At 40.9% G+C, this 20,907-nt stretch overlaps 1 protein-coding gene across 1 annotated transcript in view; it reads left to right on the top strand.

The window, feature by feature from the left end:
* Nucleotides 1-20,907, top strand: part of CRB1 (crumbs cell polarity complex component 1) — an 856,806-nt gene that overhangs the window by 348,480 nt on the left and 487,419 nt on the right. The window contains exon 3 of the mRNA XM_044080246.1: nucleotides 14,270-14,465. Within this exon, the coding sequence (XP_043936181.1) occupies nucleotides 14,270-14,465 (196 nt within the window). The remainder of the gene's footprint in view (nucleotides 1-14,269; nucleotides 14,466-20,907) is intronic.

The raw sequence follows: 20,907 nt of genomic DNA on the forward strand, positions 1-20,907 counted from the left end.
TACTCTACAAATTCCTGCAAATATCCCACATCTGCACGTCATATCATCCAACAGTCATCCAGGTACCTACGCCAGATGTCCATGTCTACCAAATATATGTTGTGAGATGCATCGTAGATCATGCACTCTTCAAAGAATGCCATAAACAGGTTGGCATAAATGGGAGCAAAAGATGCTCCCATTGCCGTACCTTGTAATTGCCAGTAGCATTGCCCTTGGAAATAAAAAACATTCTTGTTAAGTACATGTTCTGACATGCAAATTAATAGCATATTGAACCCTGGTGAATATAAACCAGCCCTATCCAACCAGTATTTAAGGGCTTGCAATCCTGCCCAATGTGGTATACTGGTATACAAGGCTTTGACATCCAATGAACACATTAGCCACCCAGGCTCCAATTGTGTGTCCTCTATGATTTTAAGGAACTGTGTAGTGTCCTGTAGCCTTGCCCTGACCAAACCCAAAAGAGGTTTAAGATGTTGTGTCAGGAAGGCTGACAAGGGTTCGGTCAAGGAACCAATACCCGAAACTATCGGTCTACCCGGAGGTTTGGTTAGTGATTTATGGATTTTGGGTAGTAAATACAGAATCTGCTTACGGGGGTCCTTGACCGAAAGTTGTATAACACATTTTTTGCTGATGATGCCCTCCTCACATGCTAGATTCAGGAAAGAGTCAATTTCTTGCTTGAAATTCGGGGTTGGGTCTACGGCCATGTTCATATAACATGCTGTGTTGGATAACTGGGATAAACCCTCATGAAGATAATCACTCATGTTTTGTACAACCACGGCCCCACCCTTGTCTGCAGGTAATATAACTATGTCCTTGTTGTTACGTAGCTGTTGGAGGGCGATGCTCTCCTGCTGTGAAAGGTTGTGTCTCAGCATAGTGTATCCATGATTTTGAAAGTGTAGATCCCTGAAGATGGACTGCATGAAAATCGACACATGCTTGTTCATTGGAGGCTGGAATTCAGATTTGCCAAATCTGAATTCATTAGATCTTTGAGATGTGTCATCTGCAAAAAACAACTTAAGGTTTAGACTACGACAAAAGTTAATAACATCTGTGATAATATGGTATTCATTGGAATGAAAGCCAGGTATAAAACTAAGCCCTTTATTCAAAAGAATTTGTTGATCACCAGACAAACTTACATTAGATAAGTTTAAAACATTTTGATTAAGTTGTTCATCTTGACTTATGTTAGAAAGTCCTGGATCAAGCCCTCCAGGGAATGCTCTAATGGATCTTTTCTTATGCTTCCGTCCCCCTCTGTGTTTGGAACCATTTCTAATGGGATATTTCTGTTTGTTTTCTTTTTGTGTGGTGATCCCCTGTCCCCTGAGCTGTCATAGTCTGTAAGAGAGGAATCCTCTCCTGAAGTGCTGTTATTGAACCCATCCCTATTTTTCAAAATAGATCTTGGTCTTTTTCTGGGGCGACCAGAGGCAGACCCCTGACCAACCTCTGCAAATCTGACTGAACGATTAAACTCAAAAGGGCGTCCCCATTGGTAATCAGAATAATCTCTATGAAATTTTTTAATCTTTCTTTCTTTGATAGTTCTTTCGTGGTTTGTCAATTCTTTGAAATACTTCTTTAGGTTATCCTGGAATTTGGATAGGGACTCATATTTTTTACAATCACAACATAATGTTTTGACCTCCTGAATATTCACATCTACCATCCTCTCATAGTATTGTAAAAGAACATTCACAAATAACATAGACCCAGTTTGTAAGGCCTCCTTCCAGTCACAATTCAACTTATCATCCGGGCTGCCTACCAATGGTTGGAGCCGTATTCTCAAGCTCCTAGGTGCAATATTCTTATTTGAATATGCTCTAAATAATTTCAAATGCCATATGTTGGATCTCAAAGTTTTGAGGCCTTTTGTAAGAGAATGGAAGGACAAATCACAATCAGATGAAATCTGTTGATCACTGTTACTTGGATTACTGCCTGGTGAGGTATTAATCCCAAACACTCCAATATCCTCCCGATCGGCACATAATCCAGATAATATACTTTCAAGGTCCATGCTGCGAATGTCTAATAAAAAATCTGCAAAAAGAGGGAATTGCAGTTATTGACAAACCCAGAAAAAACTTCTATAATTTCTCCAGTTTGAGCAGAAGTTGGTCAGGGGCACCTCCAACCGCCCCAACAAAATGCCAAGACTAAATTCCCAACCTGAAAAATCAGGAAGGTTGGTATGGGAGGGTGATTCAACAACATAATAGTATTCCTAAAATATACGATGATAATGTCTAATAATCTGACCAGGGGAATACTACCAGATAGATATCCAACACATATATATAGCTGGATAAGAGGAATGTCATATGATATGATAGATAAATCTCAAAACCAAAGGTCATTAATCTAAATACCACAACAGACCTTGGTAGTAATGAACTAAATTGTTCTAGGTGATTGGCATAATCCAGCTCCTCTTGCCCATAGTGACCTGCTACCACAAAACTACCACTATTGCCTTTTTCTTCTATTATTACTGAAGCCTCTTTAGCAATCAGTATTTGTACTTCCCTTTTCCTTTGTCCCTGATATTCTGCTGTATATGCATTCTGAAATCCTTTCTTTGTCAAATTCACATGCATATTTCTTTCCAAATTTGTCTCCAGCATCATTGTTATTTGCACTCTTCATTTCTTAGTATAATTCAATATGCTTTCCCTTTTATTATACATGTAAGGCCATTTATGCTCCAAGATAATATGGATAGTGTAGCCATTATGAATAAAAACTGTCAGTTTTCTGAATGTGTATTTACAACGTTGTCTTACATGCACCCACTAATGTTTGGAAGGCTGATCTTTTAATAAGGTGTTTCTTCTCATCTCCATTTGAATCTATGCCACATTTTTCAAGAATTTTTGTTTAAATGAAAACCCTCAAACAAAAAAGAAAAACTAAAGACATTTTCAGAACACACCCATCTCTCATTAACTTAAAACAAACACACAAGACTATATACCACTTCAAAAAATGAAGATTAACCCTCCAGATAGGAACAGTTGATTCCAATATGCAGCTGCACCTACAGAATTACCTAAGCTAAATTTGAGGTTACCCATGTTAAAGTGCAAGTGTTCCCACTTATACTGATTGCTGTCTGCTCTTTTCTGGTCTCTATTCCCTTCCCATATGTGAAAATCAGCTTGTACTCTTTCAGAAATCATTAACCTACAGCCATAAGAAAAAATGCATTGGTTATATTCATAGGTTCATAGGTAGGTACTAGACTATTGGCCCTAGGACCTATATAAGCCTAGCCAAAAAGGTACCCTGGCTTTCACCACCCAAGAAAATTATTTTCCTGTGCCCCTGCCGAGCATAGCCACAGAGGTGATCCCCAGGGTGAATTTCCTATTTCCCATCCAGTCACCAAGATTTTTCTTGAAGAGTGCTAATGAGGAGCTTTGTTTGATATAGATAGGTAGTTTGTTCCAGAGTATGGGAAGTCTCTGGGCCAGGAATCTATCCCTCCAGCATGTTCTGTTTATTGTAATGACAAGGTTTAGGTCCCTAGAGTGTGTAGCTTGAGGGATTGGGATTTCTTTAAGTGGAGCATGTCCAACAGCTCTGGGTTTGACATAGCTTTGTAATGTTAGGCAGAGATTGCCTCTGAGTAGACAATATGTGACTTGAGTAAAGCTGGAGTTTTTTGAGATGGTCTGCGTAGGGCATCTGTTCGAGGCTGGTAATCCTCTTTGTGAGGTATTTCTGCGGCCTTTCCAGTTGTTGTAGATGTCTTGTAAGGTACATACCAAAAGGGGCATTGTATTCTATAGTGGGTCTAATGCGTGACGAGTAGAGGGTGACAATGACCTTTTTTTTTCTGGATGAGAAACCTTTTGTGATGAGGTGTGCCCTGTAGAAGGACTTTTTGACTACTGTGGCAATGTGATTATTAAAGGAGGGACTACTGTCCACCTATGTCCCAAGGTCTCTTATCACACTTTTGGTGTTAAGTAGACTACCACCTATGTGGCAGCTCATGGGTACAGAGTTTTTACCAAAGGGGATGACAATGCACTTTTTGGCATTGAGCTTGAGGCCATGGCTTTGACATCAGGCATCTGTCTCAGTGAGGCCCTTTTGTAGGATGTCCACATCGTTAGGAGTTTCGATTATGGCTCCTAGTTTGCAGTCATTTGCAAACTTCATTAGCCAAAGACCTTCTGTGTTAGCCTGTACTTCAGAAAAGTAGATACCAAACAGGAGAGGACCCAGGACTGAACCCTGTGGTACTCCACTTGTCACTGGTCTGAAGTCAGATTTGGAGTCTGCTGCTTTCACACTGTGGGTTCTGCCAGTGAGCCAGTTGGCAACCCATCTTGTGACATAGGGATTTATACCACCTTACCCTTGTCTGCTGCTTTGCGACTGTTTCAAAGAAGTCTATCAAGTTTAGGAGACATGATCTGCCTTTTACAAACCTGAACTGGGTGGGGTCCAGAGTTTGGAGATTACCAATGTCTTTGTGTATAAGATCCATGATTATACGTTCCATGGCCTTGCAGACCAGGCTCGTTAGGCTAATGGGGCGGTAGTTCCCGAGGTCTGTGGTGGCTCTCCCTTTGTGGAGTGGGATAACCGGCATTGTGCACCATTCAGTGGGCACAAAGCCTGAGGTGAGGCTATGATTGAACATGGTGCTTAGCTGGGGTGCCAGTTCATTCTGCAGTTCATGTAGAATGCAGCCTGGGATGTTGTCAGGTCCCATGGATGCTGTGTTCTTGGCTTTGGAGAGTGTGTTTTTTTACCTGTGGGGCCGTGATTACAGGAATTTAAAATTAGCACTGAACCTGTCTGACAGGATGTTGGCAATATCAGTTGGTTCTGTATATTTATTGCCATTGTGCTGTAACTCAGAGCAGATCTGAGTCTTGCCATAGAGATTCTTGACATAGCTATAGAATGCTTTGTGGTTGTCTTTAGAATCAGTGATGATTTTGTTTTCGTATTTAAATAAAACTTAATTGTGCACTGTTCTATTAAATGCTATTGCAGTATTAAGGCTGCTTGGGTGTTTGCTAACACTTATTGACTTCCCATAATGTCATCCTTTATTTTTCACTGAACTGCTTGCCATTGCAACTTTAATCTTTTCATTTTCCTTAGGAAAAAAATGCTCAAAACTGTCATGATTAATTGTTTACACCTGCAGATAGCTTGTCTCCATGTAAAAGCAGTCAGCAATGAGAGAAAAAAAATAAAAACAGCTAACAACTCTGCAGTTGCATGTAGGGATCTTTTGTCAGTTTCACTCAGAAAAAAATGTACAACTGCTTTCAGTTGCAGACTTCTTGACTCCCACTGAGAACAGTTGCTAATGAAAATATACAAGCAAATATCATTGCAGATGCGAGAAAATTTTTCATGGCTTTCATCATTTTGTCTTATTTTTCAAGCCCATTTGCTTATGAAAAACACTTATTTATAGCTTAAGCTAAGGGGATTACTCGAGACATTCTTGCAAAAATATGAGAAATTATCTTAATTCAACATATAATATAATCAGCGCATTTTTACACCTCACCACCAATCCTAGCAGCCCAAGATCACAGCCTATTAGCTTACACTTGCTTTTGTTCAGCATTCCTTCGATTGTTATACTATAAAGCCTATATTTCTTACAACTAAAAAGGGTAATTGTTTACTTATAGGTTCATAGGTTTAAAGGTCATCATTAGGCTAATGATCACTAAGACCTTTATAAGCCTAGCCATACACCCCAACCCAATTTGTCCCTTTTACAACCCTTGGGCATCTATTAGAAGGGAGGTGTGTTAGTAAGGAGGTAGCTAAGGGATTGGTGGGGAATTTTAATTGGAGAACATTTTACTTTCTGACAGCTTCTGTTCATCGGAGACATGGGACCCATACCAGGGGTGAATTTGCGATTTCCCATTCAATGGTCAAGGTTTTGTTTGACTAGGGTCAGAACTCTGCTTCAAATGGATGGAGACCCTATTCCATAAAACAGGCTTCCTTTGAATCATATATCTGTCACTCCGGTATGTTCTACTTATGTCACAAGTAAAGTTCATAGGTTCATAGGCTCATAGGTTCATAGGCAAGTACTAGGTTAGCTGCCCTTGTGGGCCATTTTAAACATAGCCAATTTCCCAAAGGTGAAAATCAAACTGTGCACCTTGTGTTTGTGAGGTAAACACCTTAACCATTATACCAAACCCCCAACCCCAAAAATCAGTCTACGAACAGGGGAATTATCTCAACATGCTTATGAGGTCCAAATCCTTGGATCTAGAGTTTCTAGTGCTTTCGTTTTGCCAATGTATAAAAATCCATCAGGGCTGGATCTAAGGATGTCTTATAAACCAGGTGTAGATCACCTCTCAGCAGCCTGTAGGATGTTGAGTTCAGAGACTGGACCTTTAGTCAGTCCATGTAGAACAGGGTATTCATGCCTTGGATTCTCTTGGTGAGGGACCTTTGTGGATGTTGCAACTGTTGCAAGTGTCTGGTTAGGTACATGCCAAAGGAAGCATCATGTTCAATGATGGGTCTGATAAGGGCTGAGTAGAGTGATACTATAACTTCCTTGGACCTGGATGCCATACCCTTACCTATAAGTTGAGCAACATAAAAAAGTTCTTACTATCTTTGCTACATGATGCTTGAAGACCAGATTACTGTCTACACATGTTCCCAGATCGCCAACAACTAGGTCGACTCTTAATAGTGTTTTAGGTTTTATCGATGGAGTAATTAACTCAGATGGACAATTTCCCAAAGAGAATTATAACACATTTCTTGGCACTGAGTTTTAAACCACAGCTTTAACACCAGTTATTTGTCTGTATTAGACACTCTTGCAAGTTTTTCATGTCATGGGGAATTTAAGATATCTCCCACTTTGGTGAGCCAAAGGCCTTTTATTGGCCTTAACTTCTGAGTGTGGGCCCAACATAGAACCCTTTGGTACTCTGCTGGTGACTGGTCTCTTGTTGGAGGTGGTCTCACTAATCTTGACTTCTTGGGTTCTTTCTGTAAGTCAGCCAGAAATCCAGTGAGTTATATAGGATATACGCCTAGATTGGAGAGTGTATCAACAGTGCCTGACTAGGGTACTGTATCAAATGCCTTGGCTAGGTCAAGGTAGGCAGTATGCACTGCTTTACCCTCATCCATTGCCTCAGTGACCTTCTCAAAGAAATCAACCAGGTCAAGTAGGCATGATCTTCTGTTAACAAAGCCAAACTGGGATGGCTTTAGTTTCTGTTGGTTGCCAGTGTCCTTGTTGATCATTTCCATGATAATTCACTTTGCATATTAGTCTTGTCAAACTAATGGGTCTTTAGTTTCCAGGATCAGTTGATGGTCTGCCTTTATAAAGAGGGATGATTATTGCTGTCCTCCATTCACTTGCTGCATAACCTGTTTTGAGGCTGTAGGGAAGACAGCCTCAAGCGGTGCTGATAGGTCATGATTTAGTCTATTCAGTAGGTAACCAGGATTATTGCTGGGGCTCTTTGAAGCTGTTGTTTTGGTCATAGTGAGTGCCACCAGAACCTAATCACTGTGCAGAGTTGGGGAGAATATGCTAGAAGGGATTTCATAAGAGGTAGCCAGGGGAGAGTGAGGGTTGAAATTAGAGCTATATTTTTCAGCCAGTAGATTCACCATGTCTCCCTGATCAGTGAAGGTGCAGCCATTTACTTGTTTGTACAGGGTTTCTGTAAATAATTCTGCATAGGTGGCTGTGGTCTCAGGGTTGGGGGAGCCTTGAATTTTGATGAACTTTCACTTAATAGGAAGTAGTTTTCCTTACCTTACCTTACAGTAGAGAGTCGATTATCCAAAGTAATTGAGACCTAGGGTAGTTCAGATATTCAAACTGTTCGGATAATCAAACATATAATTAAACTGGAAAAAAAAGACTTCTAAAATCTTGGTTTTTTTCTGCATGCAGGGATGAACTTTTCAGTCTTTCTGGATTCCAGTAGAGAATAAAGAATATTTTTTCAATTATGAGCTGGCTACAAGCTCAAACAACATGCTCAAGTGAATACGTATAATGTTTACATATTCAGATGTTATGATTTTTCCTGCCTGAAAACATTGGAAGGCTGGTTCGGATAATTGACGTTTCAGATAATCGACGTTTGGATAATCGACTGTCTACTGTAGTTCGTAACTGTTACAGGTTTAGTTGCGTTTTCCAAGTTTAGTTTTATTTCAAAGGAGACAGATTTGTGATCCAGCCTCAATAGTGAGGATGATACATGGGGGAATGCAATGCTCTGCCATGTTGCTGAGCTCTAGATCCAGTATATTTCATCTTCTGGTTAGAGTTCACACTACTTGGTCCAGGATGTTCATGTTAATAAAGTCCAGGAAGCTTTGGAGCTGTGAGCTTGACTCCCATGAATAGGATACATATTGTCAAAGTGTGTGACTTCATCTCTAGCAAAAGACCAGTCACCAGTGATGTACCACAGGCTCTTACTAATCAGAAGTTATTTCTCAGAAGTCCAGTCAAACTTGGACAGCCTGTGGATGACCAAGTCTGCTGATGATTGCAAATTGGGAACAATCATTGAGACCCCAACAATGTTAATATACTGCAGACAGGGTTAACACAGACAAATGATTGATGTCAAAGCCATGGATTAAAGCTAAATCCAAAACATGCATTCCCTTTGGGAAAGATGACATCCCTACTAATTACATTATAGACAGCACCCTGTTAAGTGTAGACCCAGTGGTATGTGATCTGGGTACTCAGGTTGATAGCAATCTGAACTTTGACCAGCACGTATCCACAGTTGTAAGGAAACTAAAAAGGCATCACATTTAGATCTAAGAATGTTATCATTATACTCAACCCTCATCAGATCAATAAGTGAGTACAATGCTCCCTTTTGAATGAAACTCACCAGACACCTGCAACAACTGGAGAGATCACAGAAGTTTCTCACTAAGAAATTACAGGATACACAAAACAAGTCTGACGTGGAAAGACTGAAAGCTCTGTCACTATATTCTGTCTCCTACAAGTTACTAAGAGGTGACCTATGCCTGGCTTACAGGGCAGTCTCTGACCCAGCCCTGATGGAAATGTTACACATTCATAAATCAAACTGCACAAGGGTCACTCGGTCCAGGGGTCTTAACCTGGCCTCTGACATGAACAGGTCATGCTAGAGAGATAGCTATATCTCCTTGAGACTGCCACTTCAGTGGAACAAGCTTCCAATTCACGTGAAACAGAGCTCCCTCTTGACCTTCTTCAAATGCAACCATGACCAATGGATGAGTGACCACAAATTCACTCCTGGGGTGACATCCATGTCCCTCCTGGATAGAAAAACTCAGTATTAACTACCATAGACCCTTACCTCTGCAAACTTCACTCATCTGACCACCAACAATTGAGGTAACTCAGGATATATATGCCTAGGCTTATAAGGGCTCTAGGGCCTTAGCCTAGTAACGTCTATGAACCTATGAATAGGGTATTTGTTTGGTTGGGTGGTGAGTGCCTCTAACAGGTTTAGGCAAGAGTTATGAGACTCTTGGGGCATATATGGTGATCTATAACTAGCTAGGATATGGTAAGGGACCTTATCTAAGGTTACTTGCATGTCGATGAGCTCTGTGGCATCATCCTGTTTTATCATCCCGGAGGTAAATTATTTTGCTAACATAGATCGAGACACCTCCACCTTTAGTCCCTGTCTGTGCAGTTGTTGGTCTAAATGTGTGGAAAGCACTGTAACCATGCACTGTTAGAGTACTGTCTAAGGCTTTAAACCAACTCTCTGTAATGGTACAGATGTTGACATTCTCCATTGTCAGGAGGGCTGTAGGGAATGTTTTTTTTTTCTGTTTAGGCTCCTAGCATCAAGCAGTAACACCTTAACGTTGCTTTGAGTCTTTTTTGATATGTTGGTAGTGTTGTCTCTTTGGCATTGCCTAAAAAGGACCAATGGGTGGATACAGTTTTAGCCAATATTTGAAAGCCTAGGGGTGACAGGTACAGACCATTCTTGGCAAAACAACATCCCCCTGGAGAGACAACAGAAAATTAATAATTTTATGTACATACTGTGTTATCATCCTTGACGAAGGTAGAATGCTAATCAGTGCAAGGCTCATGCCTGTCTTTGACACATATTCAGAGAGATCCATTACATCTCTTTACTCATAGTCTAGTGGGGCATGTCTTGAGTCATTTACTCCCACATGGACTATGATAGAATCATATTGATACCTGGGGTGGAGTGACTTGAGAGCATGTATGATACTGCTGATCCTTGCTCCAGACAGGCAGCTAAAGTTATCTTCTCCTTGTCTAACCTGGTAAATGGGGCATTTGTATGTCATACAATGGAATCCCAAATGAAAAGAGTATTTGATAAAGTGCTTGTTTGCTTGACTTATGGGCTTCGTTCTTTGGAGAACAGTGGGTATACGCTTATGTGTGGTGTTTGGTACTGCTTTTGGTGTGTGCTTTAATGATTGTTGAGGAAAGAAATTGCCTTTAGATGGCTTAGGAAGTCTTTGAGATTTGGGAAGGTTTCTTTTAAGTGCCTCAGCATAATAAGATTTATGTGTGTGATGAGCGGTATGTGTGAAGGACATATTGTGTGTGTTCTTCACAACCTCATTTGTAAGCAAGATTTTTGCCTCCAAGGAAGCTGTGAATTTACATCTCTCACATTCTATGTTAGTTTCTTTAAGGATTAAGTTGTTGTCTGAGAACAAGAGACAATTGCTACATTATTTTAGAATGCCCATACCTACAAAGCTAGCTACAGAAACATTTGAAGATTGCATATCAATGTTGTCCAGTCCTGTATTAGGGTGGGCTAATGCAGTTTAAGGATTGGGTTATAACAGGGGTCTCCTAAAGTGATAGGTAATAAAAGAATATAAATTCCTTACACAACAAACAATATCAATGAAAGAGCAAAGGAAGGGACTTGGAAGTAAAATCATGATAAAGGGTGGAAGTGAGAGACACAGCCTTTTAAAACCACAATAGGATAAAGGGGAAGAGGGTTGGGGAAAAATCAAGCTGCAATTAGCAGTTCTAGTTTATATGTTAACTATATTTAACACATACAACAGTCAGTGAAGACTTTCCAAACATTTAAAATACCCCCTGATCACTCACGATACAAAATGGTTTTACTATACAACATGCAGTTTAGATCATGGAATATTTCAAGCAAATGTTAATAAAAATGTTTTGCTTACAGTTACTATTTTTCTTACTAGTGTCTTTTAAATATTAATTACATGAAGTGGAGTATATCCTCTATAGTCCACCCACAACTTTAACAAAGTCAACAAAATTTCAGTCTTTCACAGCCACTTTTTCTTGCAAAGCCTTATCTCACAAATGCTACTGATGTTTCGTAGTATCCCATTTATTCACTAATTTCAGGTTGCTGGTCTTCTTCCTGTTCATCTCCATCTTCCAACACCAGACTCACATTCAAGTCCAAGGTACTCCCAATTCTTTAAGGTAACTCCTGTGCTTTTTTCTGTGTCTCAAGCATTTTCCTTTGGAACATCAGAAACTGTTTCATTGGTAAAGTCTCTCTACGAGCTTTATTGTCAGAAGAATGAAAAGCAGAGTCCACTTCTATTTGTTGATTCACTTTTATGTTGGCTAAACTTTCTTATTTCCTTTTAACCTTATTCTACATCAGAAATGTCTGATCCTCCAGGAAAAAAATATTCTGAGGACAGCTGGCTACAGCAGCTTTAATCTTACACCTGCCTCTCAACATTCCCTGATTGCTGGAATAAATTTTCTTCTCTTCTGCCTGGTATACAGTCAATAATCTTTCTACAAGCACTCTGCTCTCTCCACTCTTTTATACTTTTCCCTTCTGCCACAGTTTTGTCTGGATATATCTTTTTGCTGGTATGACTGCATCTCTACTAATACTGGTCTTGTCTCCTTTCTTATAGCAAAGTTTAGAACATACACTCAATGTGCTCTTTCAATTAATAAATCCTGCTATGGAATATCAGTCCAGTTGTATGTGTTTTCATAAAATTAATACAGTATGTTCTGTCAATTTTCTCTAGTACAGCAGAAAATCTCAGTTTTTCCCTGTGTTGTCTGTCTTCTAACTCTACCATTTTATCAAACAGCTCTTCTTGAGAAAATTCATACTCAGCCAGCCTTTTCTTCATTTCAAGTTCTGATTTTTTTCAGTTTTATCAGTATATTTTAATAGCTAGCTAAAGTTTCTTCTAGTTTTTTTCCAGTCAATTGTTATTTGAGTTGATATATTCTCTCAGTGTGTCATTTATTTTAATCACCTCTGAGCACATTTAATTTATTTTTCCTCTAAATTAGTGGAAACTATCTGTTGTACCACATCTGAAGCTTGAACTGCCTTTTGCTGAATAGCAAGATTCTCCCCAGCTAATTTTTTCTTTTCACATTTTCTGGTTGATTTTCTTTCAGGTTCTCTAGATTTCTTCTTTGTTGGTATCCCGGCAGTTCACTTACTAGACAGTAAATTAACTTTACTCAAGCTGACAATATCACTGGCTCTTATTTCTCAGCTTCTGTTTTCCCACTAAGAGAGGTGAATTAGGCTGTTGATCAATGTGCAGCCAAGTTTGTATTGCTTGTTTTTGATATGAGCACCTGTATCCTTGAGCTATTAATGCAATCCATTAGACACATGAGCAGTGTCATCTCATAGAAACATTGGAGAAGTTTGGTATAGGTCAGCCACTTGATTATGTGTCTGAGATTTTCTGGTCTTGCATTCTTCTATTACACTTCAGTAGGATTAACTGTTATGAAGCTCGGCATGTATCTTCATAAATACAGAAACATGACTACTTGATATGTTAGCTGCTGAGAGTTTTTTCTGTACATTTGCATAAATTTTCAGCTCTCATAGATGCTAACAGTAAGCATATTTCAACTCTTACACTTCATGAGATATTTACCATATACAGGATACTTAAAGGTGGGTTTTTGTAGGGCCTACTTACTATTACTAACCTAGAGTTACAGTGTACTTTGAAAAAGTATGCTATACTAGTTTTATAATGGTGTGTAGCTTTATTTCAAACCTAAAACTGGAGCAAAATCATACATAGGGCTACTTTATGGTGTATGTACTAACTAACTTAGGAGTATAATGATATATTAACTAAGGCATTACCAAGTTGAGAGTTTAGTAATTTGCTAGCAATGTATAATGAAAAAAAGCAAGCCTCATCAAATACAACACCCCTACTGCTCATGTGCTATGAAAACACAAAAGAATGAGAGCTAGCTCTCACCACATGCATTTAAAAAGTCACAACAACCTAGAAGACATGATAAGTAAAAACAACTCAACACATAAGGCATATTGACATTTTGCAGGGGACTTGCACGCTGCACCTCATCAGGAAAGCTGTGTCTTCCACTGCTGTACTACTATATTAACTCCAAGGTCAAATAACTATGGAGCAAGAGAAGAATCAGTACCATGTTGAACTGGTTGCTTCCTTTCCTCTGTAGCTGTACAATGCCTAAGAAGCCATTCAGTCAATGCAAAGTGATATCTCCATCAAACGGATGGTACGCTGATGAACTCTTATAATAAGTTAAACTTAATGACACGGGATGTAATGAAGACTGCATCAAAGAAAATGAGGACTTCTGTATTTAAGGATGGACTTTTTATTGAAAAATTGCAGATAGGTTAAACAATCCCTGTGTTTGCTTTGTCAGGTGGCTTTGAAAGTAAGGAATGATGACTTTTTTCAATTCATAAAGAAATTCATAGTTTTAAGGATCCCAGTTGTTGCCACTTACAAAACCAATGATTTCAGACCCTGTTTATTTCAACAATTCCAGCGTAACTTCTTGGAGAGCACCAGCTGAAAATTTCCTTGTGTTTTTTCAGGCATACTAGTGAAATGGATGTCTTTCTTCACTGCTTGAAATTCTGCTGGGGCCAGTTTGCATTATTTGTTGAACCATGAATATATTTTGATTAAAAAAGCACTTTGATTAATTATTTTCTTTATTCTAATCATCTATGATGAGCAACCAATAGTTAAACAAGAAAATAATAACTTTATGTCTGTAAGTATTTAAAATAGTCAGCCAAGTCTGACAAAAAGAAGTAATATTTTCAGAATAGAAATCTAACTAAGTTGTGCCATCCATAAGTAAATTTAGTTATTTCTGCTGTTCTGATTGATGACTGATTATTTAATATCTATTTCCTAGGTATCAGCTGTGAACTGGAGACCGATGAGTGCCAGTCAGAACCTTGCCTCAATGGTGCCACCTGCCAGGATTCTCACAACAGCTATCTCTGCCTTTGTACATCAGGATTTCATGGAAATTTCTGTGAAATAAACATTGACGAGTGTGCCAGCTGGCCATGTCATCATGGTGGCAAGTGTATTGACCACAACAATGGGTGGGTTTTCGGAAGTAATTTTCACTGCATGTGTATGTTACATTTAGTTACATAATTATATGTCTGAATACATTTATGGATGAATTTATTGATGTTTTAAGATGCACACTAAATAATTACTTTTTTTTTGCTTTATATACACAAAGTCTATCTCAGCAGATGCTAAGAGTAATGCAATGTTCATAGGTTTATAGGTAGGTACTAGGCTATCTGCCCGAGGGCATTTTTAAGCCTAGCCAGAGTGTGTCGGCTTTCGCTGCCCCATTGATTAATTAACTGAGCCTCTGTCAAGCAGAGCCAATGAAGTGATCCCAGGGGTGTATTTTCTGTTACCCATCCACTCATCAAGGCTTCTCTTGAAGAGTGTTAGTGAGGGGCTCTGCCTAATGTAGTTAGGAATCTTGTTCCAAAGCATGGGGAGTCTCTGTGACAGGAATCTATTCCTCCAGCATGTTCTATTTATTGTTGTGGCAAGGTTTAGCTCACTAGAGTGCGTGGCTCGCAGTGACTTGGATTTCTTTAGGTGTAGCGTGTCCATCAATTCTGAGTTGAACTTGGCTTTGTAAGTCAGGCAGAGAGCACCTCTGAGTAAGCGATATGCCACTGAGTACGGCCGGAGTTTTTTCAGTCAGGCTGCATAGGACATTTGTTTGAGGCCAGTAATCCTCTTGGTGAGGTGCTTTTGTGGTCTTTCTAGCTGTTGGAAGTGTCTTGTGAGGTACATCCCAAATGGGGCATTGTACTCTATGATGGGTCTGATGAGTGACGAGTAGAGGGGCACTATAACCTCTTTATTTCTTAGTAATTAGATGGGCCACATAGAAGGGTTTCCTAACTACTTTGACAATATGATTGTCAAAGGAGAGATTACTATCTGCCTGGGTCCCCAGATCTCTTATTACCTCTTATGTATTAAGGGAGCTGCCACCTATGTGGTAATTCGTGAGTGTTTTGTTTTTCCCAAATGGGATGACTATGCATTTTTTGCATTTAGCTTGAGGCCATGACTTTGACACTAGGTGTCTGTCTCAGTAAGACCTTTTTGAAGGATGTCCGTGTCAGCCAGAGAGTCAATTATGGCTCCCAGTTTGCAGTCATCGGTGAACTTGGTTAGCCATAGTCCTCCTGTGTTTGCCTGTACTTCTGAGAAATATATGCAAAACAGTAGGGGTCCCAGAACTGAGCCTTGCAGGACACCACTTGTGACTGGTTTAGAATCAGACCTGGAGCCCACTATTCTTACCGTGTGAGTTCTGTCTGTAAGCCAGTTGGCAACCCATCTTGTGACGTAGGGGTTTATGTTAAGGCTGGTGAGTTTTTCTATAATACCCAAGTGAGGAATGGTGTCAAACGCCTTGGCAAGATCAAGGTAGGCTGTGTGAACCACCTTTCCCTTGTCTATGGCCTTGGTGCCTGTCTCAAAGAAGTCAACCAGGTTTAGTAGGCATGATCTGCCCTTAACAAAGCCGAACTGGGTCGGCTCAAGTGTTTGGAAGTTCCCAATGTCTTTGTTAATGAGTTCCATTATGATGCGTTCCATAGCCTTGCAGACCAGGCTAGTCAGGCTTATGGGGCAATAGTTACCAGGGTCAGTTGTGGCCCCTCCTTTGTGGAGTGGAATAACAGTTGCTGTGCACCATTCTATGGGCACGTAGCCTGTGGAGAGGATGAGGTTGAACAGCGTGCTTAGGTGGGGGGTTAGTTCGTTCTGTAGTTCATGCAAGACGCAGCCTGGGACACCATCTGGCCCCACTGATGCTGTGTTTTTGGCTTTTGAAAGGGCTGTTTTCACCTGTACTTCTGTGATTTCCGGGACACTACACTTTTCCAGTATTGTTGTGGGCCCTTTTGAAAGTGAGAGGGAGGTGAAGTTTGCACTGAATCTATCTGCCAGGATGTTGGCAATATCAGTGGGATCAGTATATTTTGTGCTATTTTGCACTAGCTCAGAGCATATCTGCGAGTTGCCACTTAGATTCTTGACATAGCTAAAGAAGGTTTTGTGGTTATCTTTTGAATCCTTGGCTATTTTTCTTTTAAAGTTAGCCTTGGATGATTTTATGAGGGACCTTAGTTTCTTACTGATACTGATCAGGGATGTCTTTCCTTCTTGGGATTTGCTTTTTTTCTGAACTAGTTTCCTCCTTCTGTTGTATAACCTGTTTATGGCAGGGGTCCACCAGACTGGTTTCCTTCTCTTAGAGGAGTGAGTCTTGGTCTTGCTAGGGATGGCACGATCTATGCATCCTTGTAGGTGCTCATAGAGTGCAATTGTAAAGGATTCTGCATCTTGGGCAGTGTTATCTTTTAGTGTGGGGGCTGTGAAACTTACCACCTCTGCCTTAAGTAAGGTGAAGTTTGCTTTAGAAACATTTTTCACTGTGGTTTCCTTGGTTGGGGGTGGTGGTGGGGTGTGGACATCCAGGGTGATTAGTTTATGGTCTGCTCTAACCAGTGACTGTTTGACCTCGGGTACAGAACACCTGTCGCCCATGTTGGTGATGGCCAGGTCCAATATGTTGTGGCCTCTGGTAGGGGAGTTTACCAGCTGATCCAGGGCATTTGAGTTGATAAATTCCAGGAAGCGCTGAGCCTGGGAGTTTGTACTCAAGTAGTTTTTCCAGTTAATGGTAGGGTAATTGAAATCTCCCAATATTAGAGTGTTCGGTAGGACCTTCATGTTTTCCAATGTCTCCAGAAAGGTGGAGTGGTGGTCCTGGGTCGTGGAGGGTGATCTGTAGCAGGCCACAATTTGCATTGCAGATTTGCCCGATGTTAGTTGCACATGGATGATCTCAGAGGTATCATGATGCGCCACTAACCTGGAGGTGTGAGTATCCTTGATGAATATGGATACACCCCCTCCTTTTGTGTTTCGGTCCATGTTCTGTTTCCGAAATGTGTGGCATGTGTTGTAGCCCAGTAGTGCTGGAATGCTCTCTGGAGCCTTGAACCACGTTTCAGTTACTGCACAGATGTCAATGTTCTCCATACTTAGGAGTGCTTCAAGCGCATGCATTTTGAGATTTAAACTCCTGGCGTTGAGTAGCATAACCCTCATTTTTTTACTTGTGCTGTTTACGGTGGTGGGTTTGAATTTTGAGCCTTGCCTAAAAAAGGCACTATGGGGGCAGCAAGAGCCTTGGACAGTATTCAAAAGCCAAGGGGTGACAGGTACAAGCCATCTCTTGCGAAGCAATGCGGCTTGTCGAGCATGTCATCCCAGGCTGACAGACACTGGATCCCCTTTGAATGACACCAGAAGCTTAGCCAATTGTTGAAATTTATCATTTTTTCTTTATACTGAGGTATCATTCTTGGTGAGGGCAGGATGCTACTCAGGGTCAGGGTCATACCCGTCTGGGCTACATGATCAGAGAGCTCTTCCATGTCTCTTTTCATGTAGTCCAGGGAGGTACATCTCAGGTCATTCACACCAACATGAACAATGACAGAGTCATATTTGTACATGTTCTGGAGTGACCTGAGTGCTTGTGTTATGTGGGGGATTCTGGCTTCTGACAGGCAGCTAACAGTAACCTTCTCCTTGTCCAGCTTAGTGAGTGGGGCGTCAGTGTGCCTATTAGTCACCTATTACTAGTGTGTTAGGTATGTTATTTCGCCTTAAGGGCTGTGATGGTGCAGCACATTGATTTTATGTTTTATGTGTTGTCTGGAGTGTGACGGGAGGTGCAGGTTTTGTGGGTGTCTGCTTTGGAGCTGTCTGATGCTTTGGCGGTTTTTATTTAGAGCCTCAAGTATGATTTTGTGCATTTATGTGTATTTTTTGCCAGTGCTGATTTAGTAGGTCTATGTGAAGCTGGAGGTGTGGTGTTAACCTTCTCCTCATGACTGTCTGCTTCAGTCTTGGGTGAAGAGACCCTAGGCTCCACTTTGGCTGTATAATTGCATCTCTCACATATGTTAGCATTTTGTGGTAGGAGGAGAGGGCTGTCTGTGTACATGAGGCAGTTGTAACATTGCCTCAGGATACCCAGATTCACCAGCTAAACTGGAGAGTACACCTGAAGTTGTCCTTTGGTCATGCCTGAATAGTAGAGTGAGCTGCTTAGTCGCTTGGTTGGTGAGGGGTGGATAAAGAGCCTTGCCCTGCTGGGCAGTCAAGTGTCAGAGTATATTATTGCTTGCTATTAGGTCTGAGCAAATGCTGGACTGTAGGATGCTTTTTGACTGCTTAGGTTGACAGTTGGACTAGCTTCAAGTGAAAAACTGAAGAGGAGAGTTAGCGGAGCCGGGAATAATTTAACCCTAGCTAACCGGTGCTGCCCGGCGCACAAAACTGTGCAAACGCGGTTTTTAAACTACTAACTTCTGGGCTGGAACCACTCCTCCAAGGACATATGGCTGCTCAAAGTTCCCCTCTCTCACAGGTGAGCAGAGAAACTTCCCTCTATCCAAGTAAGGTTTGGGCAACTCAGAAACTTGTAACACAGCCCTGAATTCAGCACTAGCCTGAAAACTGGACTATACTAGCTTAGAAAGATAGGAAACAAGAATTTTTTTTTTTTGAAAAGATAAGGCAAAAACAGTAAAAAGTACACTTAAAACAGTTTTAAATGACTACAAGCGATCAGAAAAGGCTATCGCACTTTAGTGTGTAGCCTACAATAGTTAAACAATTTATTTAAGCTAAAAACAACTTTTTAAAAATTCAGGCAGTCAGATAAGTACAATATGTGAAAAAAACAAGCTTTTAAATCACAATAAGTGCTGGAAAAATCAGCTTTTGGCAGAAAACAGTTAAGTACAGCAAGAAAATACAGAAAACTGATACTCAATCACTCCAAAGTCTCTCTTTTAAGCTAGAAGGCTTGTATCAGTTTAAGGCTTTCTAGTGCTTTCCAGTAGGTTAGTTACAGGAAAGATGGGAAACAAGTGCAGATGTGGTCTTTTAAACCAGAAAGTTGAAAGAGATGGACAACTTCCTGAATGATCAATAAACTACAATTCCTGGGCCAAGAACCACTCCTCTTGTGGTAGGCAGGACACCTAGTACTTACCACTCCCATTGATAAGCTAGAAGGCTGCACTCCAACACAAAGGCTTGGGGGGCTCAGAAGCTTACAAACAGTCCTGGATACACCAAATCTGTACCTTGACTAGACTAGTTATGGGAAAGGTGGGGATCAAGCGCAAACATGGGCTTTAAAACCAGAAAGTTGAGAGAGATGGAAAAAACTGCCCAAACGGCCAGTAAACTACAATTGCTGGGCCAGAACCACTCCTCTTGTGGTAGATAGGCTACCTAGTGCTTACCACTCCCACTGATAAGCTAGAAGGCTTCCCTCCAACACAGAAAGGCATGCAAGGCTTAGAAGCTTACCAACAGTCCTGGGTACAGCAACTCTGTATCTGGACTAGGCTAGTAACAGGAAAGGTGGGAAACAGCGCAAGTGCGGCTTTTAAACTAGAAAGTTAAAAGAGATGGGAAAAAACTGCCAAAACGGCTAGTAGCTACAATTTCTGGGCCAGGAACCACACCTCTTGTGGTAGATAGGCTACCTAATGCTTACCACTCCCACTGATAAGCTAGAAGACTTCCCTCCAACACAACTTTACCATCATCATCATCATCATCTTCTTTTGGCTGTTCCCGTTAGGGGTCGCCACAGCGGATCACCTATTTCCATTTATTCCTGTCCTCTGCATCTTGCTCTGTCACACCAACCACCTGCATGTCCTCTCTCCCCACATCCATAAACCTTATCTTAGGCCTTCCTCTTTTCCTGTTACCTGGTAGCTTCATCCTTAGCATCTTTTTCCCAATATACTCAGCATCCCTCCTCAGCACATGTCCAAACCAATGTAATCTTGCCTCTCTGGCTTTGTCTCCAAACCTTCCAACCTGGGCTGACCCTCTAATATACTTATTCCTAATCCTGTCCATCCTCGTCACACCCAGTGCAAATCTTAACATCTTTAACTCTGCCACATCCAGCTCAAACTCCTGCCTTTTGTCAATGCCACTGTCTCCAACCCATATAACATAGCTGGTCTCACTACCCTCTTGTAGACCTTCCCTTTCACTCTTACAGGTACTCGTCTGTCACAAATCACTCTTGACACTCTTCTCCACCCACTCCATCCTGCCTGTACTCTCTTCTTCACCTCTCTTCCACACTCACCATTACTCTGAACTATTGACTCCAAGTATTTAAACTCATCCACCTTCGCCACCTCTACTCCTTGCATCCTCACCATTCCTCTATCCTCCCTCTCATTCACACACATATATTCTGTCTTAGTCCTGCTGACCTTAATTCCTCTTCTCTCTAGAGCATATCTCCATCTCTCCAGGGTGTCCTCCACCTGTTCCCTACTCTCACTACAGATCACAATGTCATCTGCAAACATCATAGTCCATGGGGACTCCTGTCTGATCTCGTCTGTCAACCTGCCCATCATCATTGCAAATAAGAAA

This window comes from Protopterus annectens, chromosome 8.part0 (assembly GCF_019279795.1).
Source record: "Protopterus annectens isolate FY-2018-M chromosome 8.part0, PAN1.0, whole genome shotgun sequence".
Lineage (NCBI taxonomy): Eukaryota > Metazoa > Chordata > Ceratodontiformes > Protopteridae > Protopterus > Protopterus annectens.